Source organism: Corvus hawaiiensis, chromosome 13 (assembly GCF_020740725.1).
Source record: "Corvus hawaiiensis isolate bCorHaw1 chromosome 13, bCorHaw1.pri.cur, whole genome shotgun sequence".
NCBI lineage: Eukaryota > Metazoa > Chordata > Aves > Passeriformes > Corvidae > Corvus > Corvus hawaiiensis.
In genome coordinates this window covers 17,271,710-17,299,123 of record NC_063225.1, presented here as the reverse complement: position 1 = coordinate 17,299,123, position 27,414 = coordinate 17,271,710, and the positions used below count along the sequence as shown (strand labels likewise).

Sequence of the window (27,414 nt, the reverse complement as noted above, 5' to 3'; positions counted from 1 at the left end):
TATGCCTCCTGTAGTTCCCAGTTTCCAGCTACAAGTTCCTGCTTCCTCTGTGTTTGTGTGTGGAGGATCAACTCTGCTCTCTGAGACAGGAGAAACCCTATTTTCTGGGTGAAGCTTTTAAGGAAAGCAAATGCAGCATTTTACCTGTGGTAATGGGACCTTGGAGCCTGGCACAAGTCACTGTTCTGACAGTGTAACTATTAAATATTTATTTATGTAGTGAAAACAAACAGCAGAGATAACCCAGGTATTCTTTGTAGGGCAGGAACTTCGAAATCTATGATAAAAAAGTCATGGCACCCAGCTAGTTGGAATCTCCCTTCTAAACAGAGGGGTGTGATTGCAGCTGGGAAATTTACCCTTAACTCACACCACACAGTATCTTTATACCAGGAATGTTTTTTTCTGACTATAGAAATTGCTCAGTGCTGCACTTTGTCAGACATGAACTTTAACTCTGTTCTTAGATTAGTTTGCACTTTGAACTAGTTCTTTAAATTTTGAAGAATAACTTTGGATTGTTTTATCCTACAACACACACAAAGCAAGTCTTTGTGTTTGAATGCAAAATGTAAATTTAATTCCTGAGCACTACCCAGCATGTCTGTTAATGTTTCTTGTTACAAACCTTCTTAGTCATGTTTCATGTTGTGAATCTTCTGCTGAAACAGTTTTGGCATCTGGTGCTTGGTCACAATCACTGTGATTGTTATCAGCTGTCTGATACAGTCACTGTTTCTGAATTTTTTCTTCTAAGTTCTTCTAGCAGGTTTCCCTGTTAGTTTTCAGTGCTACTTTAACTATTTCCAAACTTTTTATTACAGAAAGTGCAGAGAAAATTGAAGGGTTTGTTGTTCGGTTTTTTCCTAATAACAAAGTTGCTCTACGTACGGTAACAGAGAAGAACTGGCCTTGGCCTTACTTTGTAGCAAAGGCATGCATTCCTTATCACCAGAATCCAACTTGATGATGGAAATGATGTCAGTGTATCTCCTCAGTCCATGTCTGGCTTTGAAAGTATAATTAGAGATGAGTGACCTCTGTGGTAGCGCTCACAAATCTTAAATTTTGTAATGCATTTAACCACTGAATATTAAGCAGAATATTAATCCCAGGAAAAAGACATTTAATATTAATCCAAATCTTTGTTTTGCCATTTCTGTAAAAATAAAACTATTTTTTCCATTTTGCATTGTAGTAGAAAGCAGATGGAAATTTCAACAGCTGAAAAAATGTTCTCTGTATAGTATTCATTCCATACTTTTAAAATGAAATATATTACTTATGAGTAAAAATGCACATGAAATAAACATTGTGCAACTCAAATTCTAACAAGGATAAAGCACTGGACAAATTGTTGGCATCTGATGCAGACTAGAGCTCACAGGTGCTGGTCTGATGGTCAGGCTTAATTTGTCTCAGGTGACATCTATTAATCCTTGTTAACACTCTACACCAGCAGTTTGAACCAGAGTGAAAACCTGTTGTAATGGCTGAGCAGTGAAATGGGAGTTTCGGCAGCCCTTTGCAGTTTTGGCCTTACAGATAATTTCCTAAAGTCTTGAATAAAATGCCAGCATAGTTTCCATCTGTTTGATACATGTGGAAGGAGAAAAATCATTTAACTGTTTGGCCATAATACTGCTCCCCTCTTACAATTCATGTGCTCCCAGGTATATTAGTCAATACCTAGGTGGATTTGGACCTTTAAACACCCAGGTGCAGCGTGCTAACCTTCCTCATGCGTGTTACAGCTGCCCTGCTGGTGCTCCACATAGCGCGAGGAGCAGCTTATCAAATCAGCTATTCCTGCTGAGCATGAGTCAGCTGTGACCTTCCCTGCCTCTCTGCACTCTGTTCCTTACCACTCTGAGCACTGATACTCAATCCAAAAGCCAAGTCTGATAAGCAGAGAAGATTTTTCATCGTGTGCATTTTGTTATTGAGCTTCAGATTACACAAAAAGCTTGCCAGGCTATCAGGAACTTGCCAGAACTGCTGGGCTCATGCTCCATTACTGCTGACTCTGCACCTCCAGTCTCAGGAGGAGCTGATAAGGGCCACATTGATGGGCAGGATTGGGAAGTTTCCAAAAACATTGAACAGCTTCAGGAGATACTGGTGATAATTCTGTAGGTGGCACAATTTCTTGTGACTGACAGCTAAGGACCCCACAAGGTGTTTAAGGTATTAATTGTGTTACTTCACTTATAGCTTGTAATAATTCATAGCATTGTTCAGAAACATTAGATTTATCAAACTTTCTTTGAATTTCGAATGAGCTGCTCTCTGCTTATTCCGATAAACCAGATCCTTGTGTTAGAGTCCATATTCTACTCTTCTGACTCTTTCCTGGCACTGGACACAGAGATCACCTTTCGGTCAGGGTGTGTTGGTTACCTTTGTGTGAGTTTAGAGAAATGTGGATCAAAGGTGCCAGACAGTGACTTTATCAGAGACAGGATATGTCCAAAGGTGCTCAGCACTTCCCTTCAGGAATATTGAAACTTCTCCTCTAAAGTCACTGTGCTCTAGAGCACGACACAGTCAGTAAAACATGAGATGTGAGTGAAAATGCCAGTGTGTTTAAAAGTTGTGGCTGATTTTTTTTTTTCCTCTTTCTACTACTTTTTAGTAGTCAAGCAAAATTCCTGTTAAATGCTCTATTAAAAAAAGTTTTGGATCATTCTGGTATAATCTGGCATCTGGTAGTTTAGGTTCTGTGTAGTTGCTTTAGGAGAGGTAACCACATCTGTTGCATTTTTTTGAGGGGAAAAAGGAAAGCAAACATGTAAACCAAAATTCAATTTTATTTGAAGCTTAAACAGAAGTACAGTGACATTTGTGGCAGTTTTATTCTTAAAACTCTTTATGAAGTTGCAAGAGGTGTCATCAGAGGATTTAACAGAAGATGATTTTGGGGTTTTTTTTAGTTTCATTCCAGAAAGCCTTACGGAAGCAGTGAGATAATTTCCCTTCGGTAACCTTGCCATAGAATTGCTGGTTTGCTGTTTCAACTATCCTACTCGAATTTCTTTATAAATGCTGTGATTAAATTTCTGCTGTACCAAAATCCTGGTTTAGTCTAAAACAAAAAGTCTATAAAAAATAAAAATGTACTGCAAATTATTGTCATTTACAGAAGGCTTTTACATCTTCATAGTTGTGACCACAGTCTTCCTGCAAAAACCCTCTAGCGAAGTGCTTTTATGCATATATTTTGTGAACCTTGCATGGTTGAACTGTGTTTCATAAATGAACTGAAAGCATAAAAATGGATTCTCAGTGTTGTTCCCCAGCAGACTCCTGTCCTCTCTGCTGGGAAGAGCATGAAGTGCAGTTACAAATAGCAGAAGTCATCTCTGAAGTGTAAGCAAAGCGGGGGGAGAGTATTTAGCTTAGTAAAACTACGGTTGAGCAATTGCTCTAATCACTTGGAAAAAAAAAAGGCTGAGAAATATGTTTTCCTCAAATTCAGGAAGAATTCTCCAGGGCTTTGCTTTGGAAATTAGCAAAAAATACAATCATACATGGATAAAATTATTAGTGTATTTTTTCCAAGAAAAAGAAATAGGAGTTAAAAAGATGGAAAAGTAATACGATGCAGACTTTCTAAGCTTGAGATGACCAGTTAAAACCAATCCAAATTTAATAGTGGCAAAAAGGCATGAGGAACAAAACTGTTTACATAATAACAATTGATGTAACTGAGAATGAATTACCCTCTTCGCTGAACTTAACATACCAGCCTCAAATGTAGAGAAGCCCTGTGTTCAGGTTGGCTAAACACTGTTATTGTGGTTATATTTATGTCTATTAATTCAGACATATGTACATGATGATTTCATAATATGTTTTTAGTATTTTTAGGCTATCATGCATTTGCAGTAGTGCCTGTGAATTTAAGCAGTTAAAAACTAGTTTAGGTGCTGTTAGGTTTTATTTTAGCTTCCTTTCAGGTCATGTATTCTTGTGCAGGAACACCTAGTGAATAAAATATGAAAAATTATAATTGCACTTCTAGTGATAACTAGAGACATGAATTTAATTTTTATCCTTACCCCATATAATGTTGTTTCATTTTCCAGTAGCATTACAGACTTCGGGAAAATAGGTACAGAAGGACCAAGGTGTTATTTTTCATCAAGCGTGTAGGAACCTAATTACTGTTAAAGTCAGTGGGAGGCTGCCTAAAATCCCTTCCAAATCTGTTCCTAAGTAAATTGTCCTGGCTTGTATAGGGAGTTGTGTCACCTCTTGACTGGCAGAATGCCAGAGCACTGTCCTTTGCCAGGTTCATTTATTTTTCAAAGAACTTGTTGAAAGCATATTTCAGTGTAAAGTGTATCTGGTCAATGTGATCACATATATGTCTTTTATGGGAATTTCAAGTCTTAACAACTACATCATTATCATCATATTTTTTAGAATTCTTTACTGAATGAAATGAAGTTGAATATGAACATAAAGAAATAGACTGAACATGTTGGAAGGGAAACATATGTTTGGTATTTGGGGAAGAAGTGGTTTGCTCTTCTCAAATGACGGAATCACCTTCCTGACTTCTCCCCACTCAGGCCTCAGAAAGCCTGACTGAGCCTTACAGTACAGGTAACCTCTACTGTCATCTCAGTGCTTTGTTTACATATTTTCAGTGTTTTGAGAAGAGCTCCTGAGCCATGCAGTGTTTCAGGAACGTTGGAGGAAGACTGGAATAAACCTATACCTGTGCAAGCAGTTGCTTAACGGCTCTCTTTATTCTAAAGCTCTGGAGCAGCAGCACTGCTAGGCACTGGGGCATTCCAGACTGGCAGCTGCACTGCTCTTCCTCTCAAGTAACATTCTTCCCCAGAGCATTACCCTCCAGAATCTGTATTAAAAGGAATCTTTGACAAAGAGCAAGAAGTTGTCATGTTATTCCGGATTGTGCAGCTTCTCTCTTCCCGCATTTTTTCCACATCCTCTCCTGAAGTGCACAATGATTAAATGAGCTGAACTTGTGCTCTTCTAAAGCATGCTTCTGAAAATAGACTCCAAAACCACCCAGTAGTATTGTCTCTGTGTTCTTATTCAGTGACAAACCTCCTACATGATAGTAGCAATGCAAATGATAGGTTGTGTTCATTGCTGGCATAAATGCCATCCTTAATGATGGACAGATTTGATGTTGTACCTAATTATATTGTTACTGACAGGATGCAGCTGCTATTGTTCATACTTGTGAGCTGTTTCCACAATTGAGGACAGCCTATGCTCAGTGTGTGACAAGGCTCTTGTACAGCTGTCGAAAATATTTCTGGAAGGGAACAAATGTAACTTCTTGGAAAAAAAATTTTAAAAATTAGGAATTGTAGTATCATTAAGTTTGGAAAAGACTTCAAAGTTCAATGTCAAAGCCATGTGCAGCCAGTTTCTCCAGGAGAATGCTGTGGGGGACAGTGTCAGAGGCTTTACTGAGGTCCAGGTAGGCTCTATGCAGAAGTTTCAGCCTCTGAGCTTATCCTATGTGTGTTGTAAATACTGCTGTTCATGATCCAAGTCGTCTTCATTTCAGTCATGTACTAAAACCCATGAATTCTGGCAAGGTCTTTGGCTGAAATCTGAGCTGAGAAATTTAGTTTCAAGTCTAAGGTCAGGTACAAATGCCCCATGTGAAATTATCTAAATAGCTTCATTTCTCAGTGCTGTCAGCTTAGGTGGCAGGGAGACATACTTTCCTTTCTTCTGGTTTTTTCCTAGCCTAGGTCAAAAGTTTTGGAAGCTGTTACTGTTTTATTCTTATGGTCTGAATGCAGATGCATGAGGAGGCACAAAAACACTGTTGTCTTGGTCCTGACCTTACGATCTCGGTAGTTAACAAGAAATCCAAAGTGTCTGACTGTGACTGTAAAATGCCAGTGAGGCATCCACTTGTTTCACAGCTGAATGGGCCTCCATGAGCTCTTCATTGGTAATTGCATTGTAACTGTCTTAAATGTCCCAGGCTAAGAAATTGTGCATTTGTATTAATCCCTATGGCTTGCAACCTCTTCTCCTCAGTCACAAGCTGTCCAAGTAAAGACTTGTCTGCAAAAGCCTGTTTTTGAGGGAGATAGGAAATGGCATGAAGGCTGGGACAGGAGCAGGAACGGTGTATGTTGGTGGCCACACATGCAGGGGAGTAATAGTAGTTTACAAGGGAGTTGGTACTGAGATAGTTGCAGTCTGGGACAATTATTTATGTCAAAGGAGAAGACAGGAATTCCTATGATGTGTCATTACTACTTTTGTAAGCTTTTGCATAAACAGAAATGTACAAAATCCACAGTATCACTGGAATTTCTAAATGCAAAAGTAACTGTGTTTGTTCCCGTAATCAGCACTCATAAAAAAATATTTTCTCCCGAACTTTGACAAAATTTTTCCAAGAGAGAATTCAAGGAAACAAGCACAGGAACATTAATACCATGTTTCTTCAGAAAGTCTGGACCAAGCAAGATGCATGTCTTGCAAAATATGATCAAACAAGAAAAACATGAAACCCATGATGTTTTACACAAGCAGCTCTCAGCGCTACAAAACAAACTCTGTTTCTTAAAGAATGTCTAAGGCAAGTTTGGGGATTTTGTAGTGGGAATTTCTCTAGGGTTTGGAGGTAATGATAAAAGCAGGAGAAATATGAATCAATTAATGCATGTGACAAATGGCCACAGTCTCGATTCCATTTGTGAATGATTATTCCTAAAGGGATAAGTACACTTGTCCCATCTGTTCCTGCCTCTCTCCTGAGAAGGGTTTAGGATATGTATGAAAATGAAAACCTAAGAGAAGTATGTCAGGCTGCCTGGCATTTGTCTGAACTCTTTGAAATGAGAGGCTCCCTCTGCTATAGGGTGTGAGCCTTTGAGAGCAATTGAGCACCAAGCAACAGCCTTAATTTTTAATTTCTTTGCCTTTGTATGTTTAAGACAGACTCCAGTCAGATGTGTGTGTTAATGAAGCACTGAGTACAGCATCTAATGAGATGCTGAATATAATTGTTGTGTATGCTGCATAATTTAAATACCAGCTACTTGCATTTCTCATTTACCAAGCCAGTGAATGATACAATAATACTGAAAACAATAACAGCTCAGTGCTTATACAGTGTAGTCATGGGGGGGAGGGGGGGGGGGGGGGGATGCACTTAACGAGTTTGTGATTCTTATAAAGAGATCCTGTCTGATAAAATCACAGTAGCTAAAGGTTAAGGTTACCTGTAAGATGAGTCTTTTCCTTCCAAATCTGGATATAATGCCCTGAATAAGGAAGTATCTGGTACTGAGTGTGTATTTTGGGACTGGAGATCTGCCAATTCCTAGGAGATAAGGCAGGAATTTTGCAGTTGGACTACATTAGGAGCCACAGTGAGGAAAACTTTATTAGCAGTTTGCAAGTACATGCCTTTTGACCTTAATGCAGTCACTGTACTATTTGGTACAGAGGGAAATTCTTTGTCCTTGAGGTGCAGTGAGAAACCTGTGCTTACTCTAGTTATATTTACAGCTAAATTATCAAATGAATGCATAAATATGAATAAACCTTTTTTTTTTTTTTTTGAAAATTGGTTACTGGAGGCCAGTTTTGCATTTCCAAAGAGTTATCATTCCTTTGAGTACTTCTCTAGGGACTATTCTTAAGACAAATATTTTAATGTGTGTGTGTCCTTTCAGAACACCCAGTGCTGTGTTGCAGACTTGAATGCCGTAAGCGTTACCAAGTGAAGGAGTGGTAACTTAAACTTTTTGAGGCAGATCTTATTCATTTAAACATGAACTGTTTTTTAGAGGTTGTAACTCTCTTTTGTCAGACATTGTTTGGTTTTGCTAAATTTCAGACACAGTAGGAGGTTACCTTGTTATGCTCTACTGCCTTTGACTGCAGAGTCCTGACAGTCCTCACTCTTGTACCAAGAACAAGCTTAGTAATGCTTAGCAGTGCTGCTCAGGGCTTGCAGGATCAGGCTTTGTGTAGGACTGGCTTCTTTGGGAAGCTGTGATTATGTGAAAGCCTTAAGAGCATTTTTGTTATCTCCTTGTCCTCACAGTGGCCAGTTCGCTATAGTGAAGAAATGTCGAGAGAAAAGCACCGGTGTGGAATACGCTGCCAAGTTCATCAAGAAGCGCCAGAGCCGGGCCAGCCGGCGCGGGGTGAGCCGGGAGGAGATCGAGCGAGAGGTCAGCATCCTGCAGCAGATCCTGCACGCCAACATCGTCAAGCTGCACGACATCTACGAGAACAAGACAGACGTGGTCCTCATTCTGGAGCTGTGAGTAGGGGCACTTTCCTCCAGGGATGGCTGAGGTGAACAGAAACCAGAGAGCACTGCAGAGGCTGCCGGAGCACAGGGGCACTGATAAATGGAGCTGTTGCATTCTCAGGCTTCACAAATCTTGGCAGGAGCATTGAGTGAGGTTGGTGGTAAACAGGCCCCCCAGTTCATCCATGTGCTCTGGGGATACAGGTGTGCCTGAACATCAGCTGAGGTCATTTGATACTGAGCCAGGAGTCTTGTCAACTTGAAAGCAGTTTACTAATAGAGGGATTAGCTCATGGCTGCCTAGGGCTGCCCTGACATGAACCTTGGAGGAAGTATAAATGGCCACTGAATGCTCATTTCATTTTACTTCCTACTTTCATCTCTTTCAATACATGTGAGGCCATCAAGCCTTTTCCAAAATTTGCAGCCATTCTCACTATTCCCTTTTTCCTCATTTAGATCAGCTAGGGGAAAAGATGGGAGGAGGGCAAGGGAAGAGGGTTTTTTGATCCCTACGCATTTACTATTGGGGATGAATAGCAGCAGGATGGGAATGAAGAAAAGCTGTTTACTCTTGTGCCACCATGTGAGGGGGGCAAACCCCTGCCATTTAGGTCCTGCTGACAAGTGAACTTCCTCACCCCTACATGCAAAATGATGCAATTTTTCAGTGTGTATGGAGCAGGAAATACAGTCACCATGGTGGAAGTTTGGTAGACCATATATTCCCTAGGACACCAGCCTGAACCTTGTATATGGAATCCTGGCAACAAGGCTTTTATCCCTGAGGGAGCTTTCTAGGGAGGCCAGCTCTTAGGCCAGGGAGCATTCCTGGAGATTAGAGCATGCCTGGAAGGTGGCATGTGAGTGATGATGAGCATCTCTTAACTCTGACGTATATGTCTATGGCCAAATGTTGGTCTCGGTAGCCAAGCTCTGGCAGACAGGGAAGGAGCTTGGTCTTTCTCACCAATGACTACTTTGGGCTAAAGCAACCTCCCATTTCATTACCTTCTGCTTTTTTCTGTCCTCATGTGGCCTGACACATTTTGTGTGTCCTTCTGTCAGGCTGTAACATATTGCAGTTTGTAAAAGTCTGCGTGCAACAGAGTTTTGACCTGATTAAGGCCTTTGCATTCAGCTGCTGTTTACAAATTGAGGATAATGATAATTGCTAATAAAGATAACTAAATTCTCCCTGTAAAAAGATAATCTCTTCCCCTCTGACACCCTGCTCTCAGAGTCTCATATTCCCTGCTGTTTATCAAAGTAAGTGTTACAGCACCTGGCCAACCAGTCTTATGGTACAATCTACAATGGACTTCAGCTTCAAAAGAATGGCCTCAGTATTGCTGATAATTGAAGAAGCTGCCCTGGTGTTTAAAAGAGGATTTGCCTGAAATGTTGACCATCTCCCATATTCACAGTGCTGGCACAGGCAAGACTATCTCTGTTGGGGTCCCTCCCCTGCCATGGAGCCCTGGGAGAGGGGCCCTGAGGGCACAGACACGGGGCTTCCCTGCCCCTGCTCAGCCTCGTTCCCATTGGTTGGTTTGTGTTCCCTGCGCGGGCAGAAGGACCCTTGGGCCCGTGACTGGGACAGTTCCTCGGCAGAGCCCCGGCCATGCGGCTGGAGAAATAAACATCTCTCTGAAACAGCTATCAAGAATCTGTCTGTCCGTATATATTTCCTTTCCACGGGACTCCTGGTTTGATATATGCGTGTTGCAGGATCCCCACTGCAACAAATGGTGGAGATTTGTGACGGGACTCCTGGTTTGATATATGCGTGTTGCAGGATCCCCACTGCAACAAATGGTGGAGATTTGTGAGCAGAACGATCCCCGATCCCTAAGCGACTGATCTGTGTGAGTAAACCCTGGAAACTTTGGATTCCTCTTCTTGGTTTTGCTTTGCTATTCCATATCTAAACTATGGAGGAACCGTGGGAAGACTCTTGGCTCTCAGAGCCGCATATGGACATTTATCTTAAACTTAAAATGATTCTTGAACAACGATTTGTAAATTTTAGCTTGATTCAAGCTCAAAAAGAACTGAAACACTTCCTGGCATGGTTGTTTAAGAACTTTTTCTATGTTTCTTGGGATTTAATTCTTACGAAGGGCTTTTGGAAAACCGTTTGGACACAGTTAATACTGGAGTCAAAATATATGCCGATGGAAGAATATTTTTGTGAATATTATTTAGTTACCGAGACTGTTGAGCAGTGTCAGCTGTGTCCTGGCGAAGGGAAGCCTGGCGCAGGGACCGTGCGGCCCAGGCCACGTGCACCGAGCGCTCTGCGAGCAGCAGCGAGGCAGTTCCCGCGTGCGGGCGGAGCCACGCGAGTCGCAGTGTCGGTGGCGGAGCGAGGAGCAGCGGGAGCGGCGGGACCCGGCGGTGCCCCAATGGTCCCGTGCAGCGCGTGGTGGAGCGAGCCCCGTGAACGCCCGACCGAGAGGGGCGGCACGCGGGCGGCGGCTGGCGGCGGTGGCGATGGAGCGGAGCCGCGCCCAGCCGAGACGCGCGCTGGAGCGGGGCGCGGGGGGGTCATCGCTCGGGGGCCCGGCCGAGACGTGGGTGCAGCGCCCGGCAGCGGCAGCGAAGCTGCGACCAGAGGAGGCGACGCACGGAGAACTGAGCGGCGTGGCCCGGCCCGGCCCGCGCAGCCCCGAACGCGACCCCGGGAAGAGCGCGCAGGCACCAGCAGCCCCGACAATTCCAACACGGGAGCGACCGAAGGAGAGAGCAAAGACGCAGCGAGACAGAAAACAGCAGCCACTCGGAAAAAGGAAAAGATCATAGCAACTAAGACCTTAGGGACAGTAAAATGGTATAATGTTAAGCAAAATTATGGTTTTATAACAAGGTGTGACAACCAGCAAGACATATTCGTGCATAGAACTGCTATTAAAAAGAATAACCCTGAAAAATGCATCCCAAGCTTGGGAGATGGAGAGGTGGTGGAATTTAATATTGTACTAGGGAGAAAAGGGTTACAAGCATCGCAGGTCACTGGGCCTGATGGTGTTTCTGTAAAAGGCAGTATATATGCAAAAAATCGTAGTCATGTTAGACAGTATCTCCATTGTAAGCCCCCCCTACAGTTTCCCTTTCCTAATCCCACCTTTCCCTTTTACCCTATATCCTATTACCCCCAGTGTACTCCCAATCCATTTTTTCATCCATGGTTTCCCTCACAAAACCATGCTTTTGCCAATTGTTTCCCCAAAAATCCCTTTCCAATGCCGAGTGGGGGATGAAAAGGGGGAGGGAAGAAGTTAAACCCTCTCCTGCCTCAGTTTCCCCACAAAGCATGCTCAGAGAATTCTGTCTCCCTTCTGTCAGCCCTAAGATGTTCCAGAGAATCTGTTTGGACATTTAAAGGCTCAGGAGGGTGGCTTGTTTTGTTTTGAAACTGTTCTTGTTATGTTTATCCAGTTGTTTTCATTCTCCTTTTATTAAAATAAAACGGGTGAGGTGTTGGGGTCCCTCCCCCGCCGTGTAGCCCTGGGAGAGGGGCCCTGAGGGCACAGACACGGGGCTACCCTGCCCCTGCTCAGCCTCGTTCCCATTGGTTGGTTTGTGTTCCCTGCGCGGGCAGAAGGACCCTTGGTCCCGTGACTGGAACAGTTCCTCGGCAGAGCCCCGGCCATGCGGCTGGAGAAATAAACATCTCTGAAACAGCTATCAAGAATCTGTCTGTCCGTATATATTTCCTTTCCACGGGACTCCTGGTTTGATATATGTGTGTTGCAGGATCCCCACTGCAACATATCTCCTCTTTTCAGACTGGTCAGTTCTGTAGGTACTGGTTCTCCTGTTCAAGGGCAGGGCCAAGTCCACTGCTGTGAAGTGCAGTTTGGCAGGTACACGGTTTCTCCTTCCTTCTGCACATTGTCCAGGGACTTGCTCCCCACAGCTTTCTGTGACTTTGTTGTTCCCTGTCTCCTGGGCCCTACCAGGAGCCTGCTTTGCCCAAACAGAAGCAGCCTGGAGGCAGGTTGGATTGTTACACCAGTGTCTCCTCTACAGGTAAGTGTCAGGTTTGTATACACAAAACAGCTCTGTCCAAGAGGTAAGACAGCGTTGTTTGTCTTTTGTTGGACTTCAAATGAAAAGTAAAGGTATTATTTACTTGCTTCCTTGCCATGATATTAGGTGACATGGTAAAAGGGAAAGAGAGGGAACCCAGAGGAAGGAATTCTTCTGTAACAGTTGAGAAATGAGCATTTGCAGGTGGTGATTTAGAAAATAAACCTCCCTGGATGTTCAAATGTAACTTGATGCAGTTCTGAGTGTTTTAGTGCAAAGGAATTAGTGTTGAAATGTGGGGTTTTTTCTGGGATTCCATAATGGCTGGCTTTTGGAATTGCTAAATCTCCTCTGCTTGAGGGTTTCTCTGAATTCAGGTGTATAACTTGGATAAGAATGATCTTGTAATAAACTGCTTACCACTCTCTAGGTACAATTTACTGAAGCCTGGTTTTAAAGCCTGAATCTTTGTTAATGAGAAATCATCACATCTCTTCTACAGAATTTTCCTTTAAATTACTCTTTTAAGAGTAATTTAATGTATTAGGTTATATCTCAAGAGACTGGAGATTAATATACTGTTTTTCATGTATGCCCATCTCTGATCTTCAGAAAATGAAATGCTCATGTGGTTATTGTAGAAGAGAGTCTTTTGCTGATAAAGTACCAGGGAGACTTCAAGCTCTCTGAATCTTCTTTTTCTTTGGTTTGTTTCCTGTTTTGTTTTTATGTTGTATTTTATGTTGTATTCTGTAGCTTGGAAAGCCCCCTCCCTAGCCTCATTCAAGGTTAGTGTGAACTAGAGAGAAGTGAGAAGTACATCAAGGAGCTCTCAAGTAAATGTCCTGTGATCCTCGTTCTCACAGGCTGCAGTTTCTTCAGTCATGCCTTGGGCATAGCTGGTTGCCCACGATGTTGGTGAGGTTGCCATTGGAGCAAACTCCCTGGTGTACCCTGAGCAGTTGACCCAGCTGGTTTAAGTGCCCACTCTCAGAGGCAGCAGGAGAGAATGAGTATCAAGTAGCTCCAGTCTGGGCAGCTGAACTATTTTCTGACATTGCTTTGTGTAGCAAAGGAAGTTGCTCTGAAGGGAGTTGCCAGTCTCCTCCAAGCAGGAAGGTATCCTCAGACATCCTTAGCAGAGCAGAATGGCTCTTCCAAAGTGGCTCAGCTTGTGAGCTCTCCTGAAGTGGAACCTGCTTCTGCAGGAGCAGAGACTGGGCCACCTGAGCTGTCCTCCGGCCTTAGAGAGATTAAGGAGTCCACCTTAAGAAACAGTCACCAAGGAGATTTTACAGGGTAAAAGAGGAAGAGAGAGCAGTGTGCCTACATGGTTAAATTCCAGAAAAGTACAAGAACGTCTCCCAGTGCAGCTGGTGTCCTGATGACCGGATGGATCCTCTGCCAGAGGTGATTGCTTAAGTGCACTCTGAATAGAAATCATTAAATAAATGGGACTCGCCTGCTCTCTGTATGCAGATTTCACCAAGACACTATCAGGTTTTTCTTACAGATTTCTTTACTGGTTTATCACAGTAGGCTGTGGTAATTGTAAAACTACTGAACCAAGGCCTCTAAACCTCCTACAATATGGAAAGGAGACAGTGTTCCCTGTCTCTTGAAATGCACAGGGTACAACAAAATCTGTCCAGAAAGGCTGATGGTAGTGCTGAGACCGTTGGTAGGTGTCACCTAAAAAATAAAATGAAGAGATCAATAGTCTCACAGGTTGAATAACTGAGATTAATAGGAAGGAGAAGGTGGCATCCAAAGACAGCAGTTGCAACGTATTTCCGGGTCATTTAAGCTTATTTTTGTTTGCCAGCCATTTAGTTGTAACAATTAAAGCATCAAGTGACTTCTGCCCAGGTGAAGTGAGGTGACTTCTGCCCAGGTGAAATGAGGTGACTTCTGCCCAGGTGAAGTGAGGTAACTTCTGCCCAGGTGAAGAGTCCTGCCTCACATTGTTTAGAAAAGTTTCTGACTATGTGAGAGGTGTGAAAAAAATATCCAGTAATCAGTGGGCAAGTCACTATGCCCTGTGTAAGTCTCTGGATCAACAAGGCACGTGTTCACCCATAGGAGCAGCAGGGGAAGCTACGACACAAAGCCAATGTCTCTGTGGCTTTTGGCATGCTGTTCTTGCTTGCAGTGGACTTGTCCTTGCAGATTTTGTAGCTATTGACAATAGCTTCCTCCAAAAGAGGCAGAGTATGGAATTACCATGTTGTCACTACCAGTGTTGTGTAGAAGCCTGGGGTCAGAGGAGTCATTCCCCAAAGGCCTCTGGAGCACCCAGTGTGGACTGACTTGTCTGTGACTCAGGGCACCTGGGGAACTCGAAGCATTTGGACCTGCCAGTGCTTTGACAGGTAGTTCATCCGGCAACAGGGCCAAGAGCTTATCTTCCAAAATGACTGTAGGGTCTCTCAGGTCCTTTGCTTGCACTCTGAGCATAGGTGGGTGGTGCACCAGCACCCAGGAGTAACAACTGTTTTGTGGGTGCCCCCAACAGTGAATCTGAATGAGAATAAAACAGTAATGTTAATGACAGCGTGAACTGGCAACAATAAATGTAAACATAATTATGAATAACAGCTGCCAACAATGCCTAATTCAATATTTAGGTCATCTTGTTTGAGATAAACAGAAAAATAGCACTGGAACTCTCAGGACAAGGCACAGAAATGAAAATAAAAGTCTTATGTACTAATAAGGATGGAATGTATTTCAGTTTTGATGTGAAAACTCATAGTAACTAAGAGTACTTCTTTGATTTGGGAAAACTGATTTTGGTACCTTCAAGCCTTCTACAATCTGCTTTCTTCTTAAAAAATTCAGCACCAAGTAAATGCTTTCCTGTTACTTATGTCAGGCAAGAATCATATTAGAACATGGTAATGGCTGTTCTGGAAAGAAGAGATTCTGTTGGCACATTTTGCTACCTCAGGTTCTGATGGCAACTGCTAAGGGAAGTAATTCTTTAGCAGTTATTGACTCTTACAACTTGCTCATACAAAATGAAAATGTTGAAAAATAGCAGTTGAAGTGGCAAAGTCAACCTTTTAAAATAGGTATGTATCTGGGGATTCAGCAAACAAATGTAACTTGGTTTGATCCTTTGTGATCCTTGCAGCATCAATGGAAAAGCCAGTCCTTCATTTACAGGGAAGAGAGCTAAAGCCAAAAGGTAGTTTGGGCACACCTGGGACCAGAACACAAAAGTCATGGTTGTCTGCAGGAGTAGCCTTTTTCTAACTGTGTTGAAGTTCTTCACTGCTTCAGTTTTCTGTGCTTACACTGATTTTATGGATTACAGTGCAAGAAATAAGGGGATGTTTTCTGGTGTGTTTTGCAGGGTTTCTGGAGGAGAACTTTTTGACTTCCTGGCACAGAAGGAGTCTTTAAGTGAAGAGGAAGCAACCAGGTTCATTAAGCAAATTTTGGATGGTGTGAATTACCTTCACTCTAAGAAAATTGCTCACTTTGATCTAAAGGTAAAGATGCTGATTTAGACTTTGGCTGATCTCTAGCTGCTAATTTTGATATTTAATACCAGTAATGTCAGGTGGTCAATGAAGATGTTGCAAGAATTGCAAGATAGAAATCAGAAAGCGTAAGTAAAGAATAATTTTGCTGATCGTGACTATCAAAGGACCTAATATATTTTCACTTAATAACTCTCCTGCATTTTAAAGGACTGGGTGTGGAGTTTGGCAAATATTAAATTATACATGTATTTTTAAGCAGTGATCTGATTTGATAGAAGACGGTTCGTCATTATCTCATCACTTGACAGGGCTCCATTGGGTGCAGTGGAGCTACAGTGGTTTATACCACCTACGGAATAAAACAATCCTCCAAAAGGTAGTGACAGTGACTTTTTGCCATTTCAGTCTGTTCTGTCTGCTCTAAAGAAGCTTCCATTATGTATCTATATCCATTATGCACATATATGCCTTAGATCCATGGAAGAAAACCAGACTTACTACCCTGAGGCTAAAACATGCTTGGTCCAGTAACTATGACAATAAATTATTCATTTGCTCTGTTTCCCAGTGCAGCTCTTGCTGAGTGTACATGTTAGCGGGAGCAACTTCCACGTTAGGATCTGCTGTGGAAAGGCCAGGCAGCTGCCAGCAGGGAATCAGATTCTCTCACTGCTGCTCTTGAACTTATGATTAAGTTATGACAGATTAATGCATTAAAGCTCATCATGGGAGATAAATTGAGCCCATAGTTTACTCTGAAACCTGTGAATTTGGGCTGTAGTAGGGAGTAGCTAAGGCTGAGAAATTTAGTTGAAGAAAGAAGTTTATGAAACATGTTATATCTGGTAAAAAAGTAAAGTCTGTGGTTGAACATGTTAGTTTTGATTTCACAGTTCAAGCTTCAGCTTTTTCTTACAAAGCTGTGAGGAATGCCACATTTTCTTTTAATACCTTGCTATCATATATGATCTAGGACCTCTGATCCCAACTCTTCTCATTTTCTGGACTGTTCAGCTGGTAAATCCTGGATCTTTCCTGGCCTTGTTGCAACTGTGAATTTAGTCTCAGAGAAGATAATTTTTCCTTCCCTGAATAGGTTCAGCATTTAACAAAACATCTTCCATTGGCTTACAATACAGTATAGAGTCAAATGGGCAGATATTGTGAAGTGTAAATTCACAAAATGTCAGCAAAAATACTGAGCTGTGCAGCTCTCACTCAGGGTGAGGCAGTGGCATTTTGTCTGCACCAAACACCTGAACTGCTTCGGCTGCCTGCTACCTTTATCAAAAGAACTGTAAATGGTTAAGCACAGGTGTTGTATACGTAAAGGAAAAAAAAGCACTTGAAAATGCTGTTACTTTCAAAGATATTTTATTAACATAGATCTACCTTTTGTTATTTTTAGCCTGAAAACATTATGCTTCTAGACAAGAATATCCCTATTCCGCGCATCAAACTCATTGACTTTGGCCTGGCTCACAAAATAGAAGATGGAGTTGAATTTAAAAACATATTTGGAACTCCAGAATTCGTAGGTGAGTGACATGTTCCATTGTCTTGTATTGCAAATTCCAGAAGAAGTCGACACAACTTGTCAAAGTTAAAAATTGAAGGATAGAAGTAGTTTTAATCTTATTTCTATCAAGGTCACTTAAATCTGGAGGCTTACTTTATTTTTCTGGAATAGGCAAAGGTGCTTTCTGTAAACTAGATGTGCTACTCCTGTGAGAGTAGGCTGCTGCCAAATAAATATTTAGAGATGTAAATTCAGGATTAAGATTGTGAAACTCTGCAAATACAAATTATAATCTTTTTACTTGTTGCCTGGGGTTAGTAGATCTCTGCACTGTGGTACATGAGTCAAAATTACATGGGTATCTCTGTCATTGCTTTCTAAGTAAAACTACCTCACACTGCACACCTGCTGAGTACTCTCATCTCCCCTTACATTTTTCCATGTGGTTCTCTTTTTGCTCCTCACTGGTCATAATTCTGATTTATCTCACTTGGATTTTAAGTTAATCCTGCTCCTTTCTACTAGTTTCGGTTTTGGGCTTTGTTTGGGGGGTGGGTAGAGAATTGTTATTAATATTCCAGTCAAACACAGTTGTCACAGATAATTTTTTTTCAACTTCTTTCACCCTTGCTCTTTTCTCTTGCATGCAGTCTTGTATGGGGATGTTTTCCAATGAGGAAATGTTTCTTATAAAGATAATAGAGTTTGACATGGATAGCAACGTAGTCTGGCAAGTAATTTCAATCTCTTGCTCAAGGGCTCTTTTCTGACTGGCCTTTACAAACTTGCTATAATGCCACCAGTTAAAAAAACAAAAGCTCATGCTTATGGGCAGCAGCATTCTTGGGAGGTGAAATAATTTGTTATTTGTTGTATTTTGCACTATAATTACTATATAATGTCTGCTTTACCCTTACTCTTGAGTTGCATTATGCTCCAAGTTACTCTAGATAATCTCTTCTGAACAGCTGTGAACTTGAATGCCTATTTGGGCTACAGAATTATAAACAATGTATTCTGTAACTAACCTTCCCCTCTCCCCCCTTCTCACTCTTGGTAATTCTTGGCCTGCTACTACAGCCTGGTAAAAATTTGTTACCTCAGTTGCTGATGGTTGATTAAATGTTCCTTACAGCTCCAGAAATCGTAAACTATGAACCACTTGGACTAGCTGCAGACATGTGGTAAGTTTTGTAATGTGTTTGTACGTTTTTTTCCAGGTGACTCTACAATTACTTTTTCCTGTTTTGCTCTTAATAGAATCCATTGCACTGCAACAAATTAAAAAACAACAAAAAACCCCTTTAAATACAGTTAATGACTTTGTTCTGTCATTCTATTTTTATACATTCTTTTTAATTAAAAGGTAAGCATTTAATTTCTGCAAAATTACATTGAAAAACTGGAGTGATGGCAGTTACAGAGTTAGCTGTTTGCCACTGTCCACGCAGAGGACCACTCTTAGAAGGAAACATGTTCCTGCAGAGCTTGTGACAGCTTTATTTATAAGAGCACTTCATGCAGAGCAGACCTGCGTACTAATGTTGTCTACTGGGAAGGCAGGCAAAAGAGGTCACCCCAAATAAAACATCCTTGCTTCTGTTCCTTTGTGTTCCATATATGCACTGCAATAAAATACCCACTGAGTAGAAATACACAGAGACTTCAAATATCCACATTACTTGATGTTATATGTAACATTTTTTTTTTCCCCTGAAACCCCATTCTGTAAGAGATGCTAGCAGTTATCTAAAGCCACAATGGCTCTCCTGCCTCTATTGCAGCACCTATTGACTTTTGTGTATTATGCACATTAAGAAGAATACTGGTCATGTAGAACTCCTGAAATTAATGTCTTTTGTTTTTTAGGAGCATAGGAGTCATTACCTACATACTGTGAGTACAACAGATTCACTCCTGTAGAAATGTTCCTAAAGCTCTGTTGCACTAGTACAGAACAGTTCTTCCCTTCAGTCATTTAGGGACCTGCACACATGGGGTGGGCAGGGGTTTGTCTAAAGGACAGGGGTTATCCTGCAGCCTTTTCAATTTAAAATAAGGGGTAAAAGATGAGGGGCATTCTGAGCAGAAGAAAAACAAATGTCTCTGGCATCACTGGGCATTTCTGCTTCTTATGGGATCTCATCAGTTCCAAATGGTAGAGGATGGAAAAGCCAAGTGTATTAATTGCTCCTGAAATGACTGTGAGCTATCAGTGTGAGAGCATAGAAACAGAAAGTGTAACAGTGCCATTTACAAGTTGGGTTATTTCAGGTGAAAACAGGGAAGTTTTTATTTCCTTGTAAAGGCAGCACTCTAGATTATTCTGCAATAACGTCACCCATTTCAAAAAGGTGAATTTAAGCTGAAAGAGGAGCAGAGAAGTTGACCCTGGGAACTGAGAATTCAACTTACAGGAGAAAAAAAGGGTTTGTTAAAGCTAGCAAAGCAAAGGTTGGTTGGGGATATCATTACAGTCAGTAAGCATGAAGGGAAAAGTAGATCGCAGAATACTTTTTAGATATAGATACTCTTTAGAAGAAAAGTGTGTCAACTGGTGATGAATAAATAAAAGGAGGGAATTATGACATGCTTGGGCTCTCAAAGAAATGAGTTTCTGTGGGCATCTGGGGACAAGCAGTCAAGAGTTTTAAGATGGAGCTTGACGATTTGGGGAGCTGCTTGTGTGACAATGAATGCATGCAACAGAGGAACAGCACTCCTTGCTTTTCCTCTCATTTGACATGAGACTTACAGGAATGGTCAGTCATCCTTGATCCTAACTGCTTCCATTGAAATCAAGCTCCTGTGACTCCTGGGGAGCAGGAAGTGGATACTATATGCTGGGAATGTCTCACCCTGGGCTTCAGCTGCTCCCTTATGATACTCAGAGGAATAACTTGCTGCCAAACTTGATGAAGGTGGACTCTTAGATGGATTTGCACTACTCAGGGATCAGGACAAGTACAGAGGCTTGAAGGGGAAGGATTGTCTTTTCAGTGTGGAAAATAAATCTTGGCCTATACACAAGGGTTAGACCCCAAAAGCTGTAAAAGAGAGGTATGGTCTGAGGAATCAGATTCAGTGCAACAAATTCCCTTCTTTCCTGCAGTGCAAAGAAAACATCCCAGAGAAAAGTTTGGGATATTGGTTGAGCCCAAGCTCAGGTAAAGGGGTTTAAAATACTGTCAGACCCTTGTTTTTTATCAGCACTGATACTGGTCTCCACTGACACACCTGTACTTGCCAGGACATTAAACTTCATAAATTTGTAAAATGGGTGTTCCTATGTGATGAGAAGAAAACTTAGGAGTTGAGCAGGTGGGAATATTTAGCATGTGATTAGTGATGCACAGAGCCAGCTGCTCTTCAGGTCTTCCTGTTGCACTGAGAGGTCTGTGCTGGGGCAGAGTAATGGAGCAGTTCCTGTACTGCATCCAGCACAGGAGATCTGTTTTACCTTCTTGGCTACTAATGATTGCTGTGGTCATTAAGGTAGAATAATGTCTCCCTACAAATGATCAGGAAGAAAAGAGCACACTTTTTATGGTGGGTGGGATCAGCTTGCCTGATATGCTATGGACTAGAATTGGCATGCCTTCAACTTGTATTGCCTCCTAATTTTAAAGCCTTTTGCTCAGAAGTGTTCTGAGTAAGTGGGGTGGGTCTCTGATACCACCTAGTTTAGCAAACGTGGCAGCAATCAAATGGATGTCATCATCAGGTGTAGAGATCAAAATGCATCCAAGTCCTCAATTCAGTAACTCTGGAGTGATTCAGTGGGTTGTAAGGGCAAAGCTTTTGTTACTGAGGTCTGCTGGTACATGTTTACAGGCACTGAGTCAGAAAAAAAGCTATTTGCATTGGATTCTAGGATTTGAGAATCCACCCATTTCACAGATTTCAAAACTGAGTCCCAAAGAGGAAAAAAAGAAAAAAGAGAATAGAGCACTGTTGATTTTGGCTTCCAACAAAGGGCCAGAAGGTGGAATTACAGCTGTTTCATGGCATAATTTGGGGAAAGGGAAAAGAAACCAAGGCCCTAGGGCAGGTTTCCAAGCTTCAGTTTTGGAACAAAGCCCATGGTCTGTGGAGAGGTGCCTGCTTGTAGCCTTCTTTGTGGCCAGCAGAAATGGAACCAAGGCTTAAGAGGAAGTGTGTAAATCCCCCTAAGCGTTGAGACTGACTGTGGTATTTGAGATGAAATTTACTGCATCAAAGACAACTGGAGGACCTCACTCATGCTGTCTTGCTGTGTCAGATGCTTTGGTGGTGTTGTATGATTGTAGAGGGGGAGGAAGCAGTTTATGCACTCAAGTGTTTATTCTGTGGATAAAACCACATGTGGTAGCTGGGGATTGGGGTGAAAGGTTTGGGTGGTCCCAATATAACTTTCTGCTTATTGCCCAATCTTCCCAGTTAACCTGGTAGTGGCAATACAGACAGGGTAAAAAGTATGTTGAGAGTGGGATCATGTAAGCAAATGGTTTAGTATTCAAAACCTCAGTTCAGTTCCCTGGAGTTTGCTGCAGTCCTGTTTTGAGCCTGCTGCATCCTGAAACTGTGTTATCAAAGCTGGACATAATAGACAAGCACAATAATAGCCCAGAAGATTATAAAAAGGGGTGAGATCAATTTCCTTGGTATAAATAACATTTCCCATAAACCAGGCTTTTGCAAGTCAGCATCCCTTTGTGTTGGGGGAGGAGGAGCCTGGAGGAAAGACAGGGCAGGAGGGGTCTGGGATGACTCTGTTCTGACACGAGTTTTATGGAGCAGAGGTACAGAGTCATCAAAGATGAAGGTCGACAGTCACAGCTGAGAAATAGGCAAAGCAGGAAAAAGGAAAGCTTTTTCTTCAGTAAAGATTGCGAAATGGTGTTTTATTATGATGCTGTCTCCTTGCAGTTGGAGCAGGGTGCCACAGAATGAAATTTTGTGTTTTTCAGAAACAGTTGGATTTTATTGCAGCCAAAGCCCTTTTGCTTGTGGATCCCTTTTACTGAGCAGCATGGCTCTACTTCCCCAGTGGAGTTGATCCCTAGGCAAGGCCACATGCCTGGCTTCTGATCACACATCATATTTTGCTTCCAGCTGAGAAAGGTCTCTTGGTTGAACCCATTGTGCAGGGAATTCATAGTAGCTTTGCAGAGAGAAAAGAAGTAGGGGGAGAGCTTTTCCTACCTGAAGAAAATCTGTAGAAACACTGCTTTATCTGCTTGAAGGTTGTAAAAGCTTCAGCCTGGTAGTCTTTGTGGGTTCACAGGGGTAGAGGCTCCTCAGCTGAAACTTTTTCTAGTTTGATTAGCAATGACTTAAATGAGACATGAGAGGAGAATCAGTGCGTTTCTCTCTGTGTGCATGCATTAGTGCTGCACTAGAGACCTTCAAGGCAAGTCTGGCTCATAACCACAGCTGTAGTGAGCCAAAGCTGGCTGTGTTTTTTCCTACATGCAGAACTGCTTCAACACAAGAGCCACAAAAGTCCTAAGAGTGTATTCCACGGTCACTGTAATTTCATTAGGGGACTTCTGCTGTTTATTTTTCCAACTGATTCTTCTTTCTGGCTTATCTAGGCTTAGTGGTGCATCACCTTTCCTTGGAGAAACTAAACAAGAAACACTTGCCAACATCACAGCTGTGAATTATGATTTTGATGAAGAATTTTTCAGCAATACCAGTGACCTGGCAAAAGATTTTATTCAGAAACTACTGGTGAAAGATACACGGTAAGCAAATATTCAGAAAGACCCATTTATTTCTGAAATTAACCTGGTGAAATGTGGCTTGATAAGTGAAAAAGCTTTTCTTGTGGGGTGTATTGCTATTCAAGAGCAAGACAGGAGAATGCTGCTGTGCCCCTAGTTAATCACTGCACCCAGAAACCCTGAGGAGAGGAACCAAATCTCCTCAGCTAAATGCCATTTTCAGGACTGAATTCTCACCTGAGTCAAGCTGGCACAACAGGGTGTTGCTGAAAGGCTGAAAATGGCGTGCAGAATCTTGAGTTCAGGTTAACTACCACTCCACTATTTCAGTCTCTTATGCACCACTTGCAAGGAGGTGATATCCTCCCAGAATATGCCCCCAGTGGTGCAATGCCAGAAAATTACTACATGTGCTGCTAAGGAGTTGTTTTAATTCTCTGTGTCTGTGGCAGTCACCTAGAGTTTGTGTGAGAGCTATGCAGATCTTTGTTCCCAGGTTACAGGAACCACAGTCTTTTTTTTAGTTTTTCTTGCTTTTAATAAAATGCACACAGAAGTAGCATCTCTTTCCCTGTAACCTTCTTTGTCCTGGAGGAAAGTCAGACCATTGTGGTTCTTTCTAATGGCTTCATTAGGGGAGAAAATAGCTATGAGAGAGAAAGAGCTGTTCAGTCAAGATTTCTGCAAATCGTGAGGCCTCAGTCTGGGGCAGAGCAGGTGTTTGATGAGAGTTTTGCACAGGTCTAGCAGCTCCAAGGAGAAGTCAGTGATGTTGATATTTGTCCTGTGTACAGACATGGTGCCTGTGCAACGCTGTGTTTGTGTCTTTGATTCTTGGTGCTCTTAACATGCTGTTCACCAAACCACTCCAATGCAGAAAGAAGTTAGGTTTGATCCACTTTGATTAGGTTTGAAATATTCCTTTCAGAAATGTTGTTTTCAGGAAACAACAGCTCCTGCAGTGCTATAATACCATGTTCCAAAGGACAGCTTTGGTATAATTAGTGTTGATTACCTCTGGTATAATTACTGTTGATTCAGACACAGTCATATCAAAGGTGTATAGCAAGAATGTATTTTCTAAGCATGTCAGATGAACAAAACAAAGGAATGTTGTATTACTTTTTATGGAAGGGTGCACAACAGTACAGGCATATTTTGATGAAGAATTAAAGTTGTGTGGAGTAAGAACAGTTACCTACTGAAGTTTAGAACAGTAACTAAACTACACACAGGCAGTGTGCCTCAAGGAGAAACATAACTGTGAAATTTGAGGGTTTGTCCTGGAATTATCGTGATAAATGCTTCATAGGAAGCCCGGGAGAAGTGTGAGTCAATGGACTTGTGTACCAAGTATTTTTTATTCAAGTCTTTGGGGTTTTTTTTGTGTTGTTGTTTTTTAGGAAGCGGCTGACAATTCAGGAAGCTCTTTCTCATCCATGGATAACGGTAAGACTGAATAAAGAAACAGATCTTGGTTTTTTCCATGAACAAAGCAGAGATCATAGTCTCACTCTTACTGGTGTGTTAAATGGAAAACTGCCCTCTTTATACTTTGTGACGCTGGGTGACCCAAAGAGATGTACTGGGAGGAAATTGGTTGGGTCTGACCAAATCCTTGGATTTCTGCAAATTGCTTCTTTTATTATCATAACTTTCAAAAAGAGAGTAATAAGGTTCTGATGTTTATTGCACATTACAGTATCCCATATTGGACTGGGCTTTGCATTTTTCCATTCTTCTTTGTTTGCATGGGCATATACTGTGTGTTGGCTTCAGTGCTTTCTTGAATTGACAGTTGACTGCAATCAATATGGAAAATATAATTTCTCTCGAGAAACTGCTGTACAACATGTTCTGGTTTGCTTGCATTTGTGTGTCTGTATGTATTTTTTCATCATAAACATTGCTTGCTTATGTGGATAAGTCTCTTACTGAAAATATATTTAGCTAGTCTCAGCATGACTAATGAGGATTTTTGAAATTCAGTTTTTGCTTTGCATTGCACAAAACATTAATTGGAGTGGTTTTAGGGTTGTTGTTTTTCCTCGTACAAATATTGATAGTTTTGACACTGTTAACTGCTAAAAATTAGCATGAAAATAAGTTGCAGCCATGTTTTTTGCACTTGCCACATTGGAATGAATGCACATCATTGTCACATTCAGTTCTGGTCTTGTGTGTTTGGTGTTTGTTTCTTTTAATCAAATGCATGAAGGAAAATCTGTGTGAGCAAAGAATCTCCCAGCATTGTGGAAGCCCAGGCTGCATCCTTTGTGTAGAGCTTTTGAATTGCTGCAGTCTTGTAAACGTTCAGTAATATTGGTTCCTCTGTCTGACGACTCACCAGCTGAAAGATGAAACCAAAGTCCAGGAGAGCAAGAAGGTTGAGAACACACAGCTGAAGACGAAACGCCTGAGGGAGTACACCATAAAGTGCCACTCGAGCATGCCCCCCAATAACACCTACATCAACTTCGAGCGCTTTGCCCATGTCCTAGAGGACATTTCCCGTATGGAGAGGGGTTTCAGCACCTTGGCTGCATCCCATGATTCCTTGCAGGAGGACATGGATGCTCTGCTTTCCATTTATAATGAGAAAGAGGCTTGGTATAAAGAAGAGAGTGAAAGCGTGAGGCACAAGCTGTCCCAGCTGAAGTATGAATACCGTAAAATGGAGTCCCTGAAAAGACACTTGCATGATGATATCAAGGCTGTTGGTGCCAGCCTTACAGGCATATCTGGGAAGTACGCTGAGCTGCAGAGTCAGTATGAATCCCTCAGACAGGAACTTTCTGAGGAACTCAAGTGGATACAGGATTTAATGAGCAGTTTTCAACTGGAAAATGAAGCTTGTGTGAATGGAAACTTTGACTCTGTTTTCAACAAAGATATTAATGAATCACTAATGGAGCTGTTAAATAGATCTCACTGTGAAGAATTCCTTGCAGGGTTGAATCTTGATGTGGCAGAATCTCATCAGTAGCATTGAGATCAGGTGAAGTGCAGGGTTTGCTGCTTGTTTCAATGTACATCAGTTTAAAAATGTTCCAGTGCATAGATTCTACACAAAAATATGACCTAGAATTAAAGTAGAAGTTCTGATGTATTGCACAAGGTACTGACCAAAGCCATAATCTCCCAATGGTTTGTAGTGTTGAAGTTGTTGGGTTTTTTCCCTATGTTCAATGTCTGAACTTGCAGGAACAAGAGTATCACAGTGATATGGACACATCTAACACCAAAGACTTTGGTATTGCCTATATTTTACTATGCATCCTGTATTACAATTCCTAAAGATTACTAGGTAATTAATATAGCATAAAGAATAAGTCAGTCTGTACTTATTAGAAAGTGGGTGCCTGGAAACGAATAAAAATCGCCTTATAGCCTCTTTGGCTGGCTGAAGGAAACAGTTGTGTAGCCCTGCTGCAGGCAGTTCTATACGCCTTATGAGAGAAATATTTGCAAAGGTGAAATCTGTCCTGTAAAATAAGCAAATGGTGTGTGTAGTAATTTAATATTTAGCTAGTACTGTGGAAATTCTCTGTGAAATGGCTGCCAATGAAGAATGTTAGGATTAGTGTTTAGGCCAGTTGTGCAGGGTGAACTCTTTTACCATCAGAGGTAAACTGAATTTCAAACTAAAGGATTAATCAACAGCTGAGTTTCCTGTCCTATACCAAAGAAATCCTATTCAAAAGACACCATTGGGAACTTGTAATGATCAAATGACTGTGTAATTTTACAGTGCAAATGTCAAAATGTCTGTTTTCTACAGTGAAGATGATTACAAAGCTACAACTAACTTAAATCTATGGTGTGACATTTGAGACTAGTGTTTTTGCTATAAAGATTTTTTTTTCTTAGGTTTTAAAAAGTAAAAGAAAAGTCGACCCAACCTTGAATCATGCCCTGCTGTCTTGTATTTCAAAGAAGTCATTTGGTTATACTGTATTAATATGCACAGATGTACCAACCTTGTTTTTGAACACAATAAATAGTTATTTATGCAGGATGCAGTTGTTCCCTGATGGTTAGTGACTGAAAAAGATGCCAAGTTTCTGTGGACATTTGCTGCAAGGTGACTGTTGTGCAGCTACAAGAATCAGTGAGATAAAAGCTCAAGTCCACCTAGAGTGAATCTTTACATATATATATATATATATATATGAGTATATCTTTCACTGCCCCTCCTCCCTCCTCCTTTTTCAGAGGAGTTAATGACCTAAATAAATTGAATTGTTGTTGTTGTTCCTAGCATGATTAAGAATAATGTTTCCTACTTTGAGATAAAAAGATAAAAGCATACTCTCGTCCAATTTGTGCAGAGTACAGTGGACCCATTATTGCCATATCCTCACAAAGATGTGCAGAGGCTGA

At 41.6% G+C, this 27,414-nt stretch overlaps 1 protein-coding gene across 3 annotated transcripts in view; it reads left to right on the top strand.

Moving 5' to 3' along the window:
- Nucleotides 1-27,414, top strand: part of DAPK2 (death associated protein kinase 2) — a 49,699-nt gene that overhangs the window by 18,061 nt on the left and 4,224 nt on the right. For 2 of the 3 annotated variants that reach the window (XM_048317255.1, XM_048317254.1), the window contains 8 exons: nucleotides 8,066-8,287; nucleotides 15,672-15,810; nucleotides 17,213-17,342; nucleotides 18,459-18,507; nucleotides 19,193-19,219; nucleotides 22,900-23,052; nucleotides 24,435-24,480; nucleotides 25,382-27,049. In XM_048317255.1, coding sequence (XP_048173212.1) covers nucleotides 8,066-8,287; nucleotides 15,672-15,810; nucleotides 17,213-17,342; nucleotides 18,459-18,507; nucleotides 19,193-19,219; nucleotides 22,900-23,052; nucleotides 24,435-24,480; nucleotides 25,382-26,017 — 1,402 coding nt within the window. In that variant the 3' untranslated portion in view covers nucleotides 26,018-27,049. Of the gene's footprint in view, nucleotides 1-8,065; nucleotides 8,288-15,671; nucleotides 15,811-17,212; nucleotides 17,343-18,458; nucleotides 18,508-19,192; nucleotides 19,220-22,899; nucleotides 23,053-24,434; nucleotides 24,481-25,381; nucleotides 27,050-27,414 lie in introns of those variants that run through there. The other variant, XM_048317256.1, reaches the window with a different exon arrangement.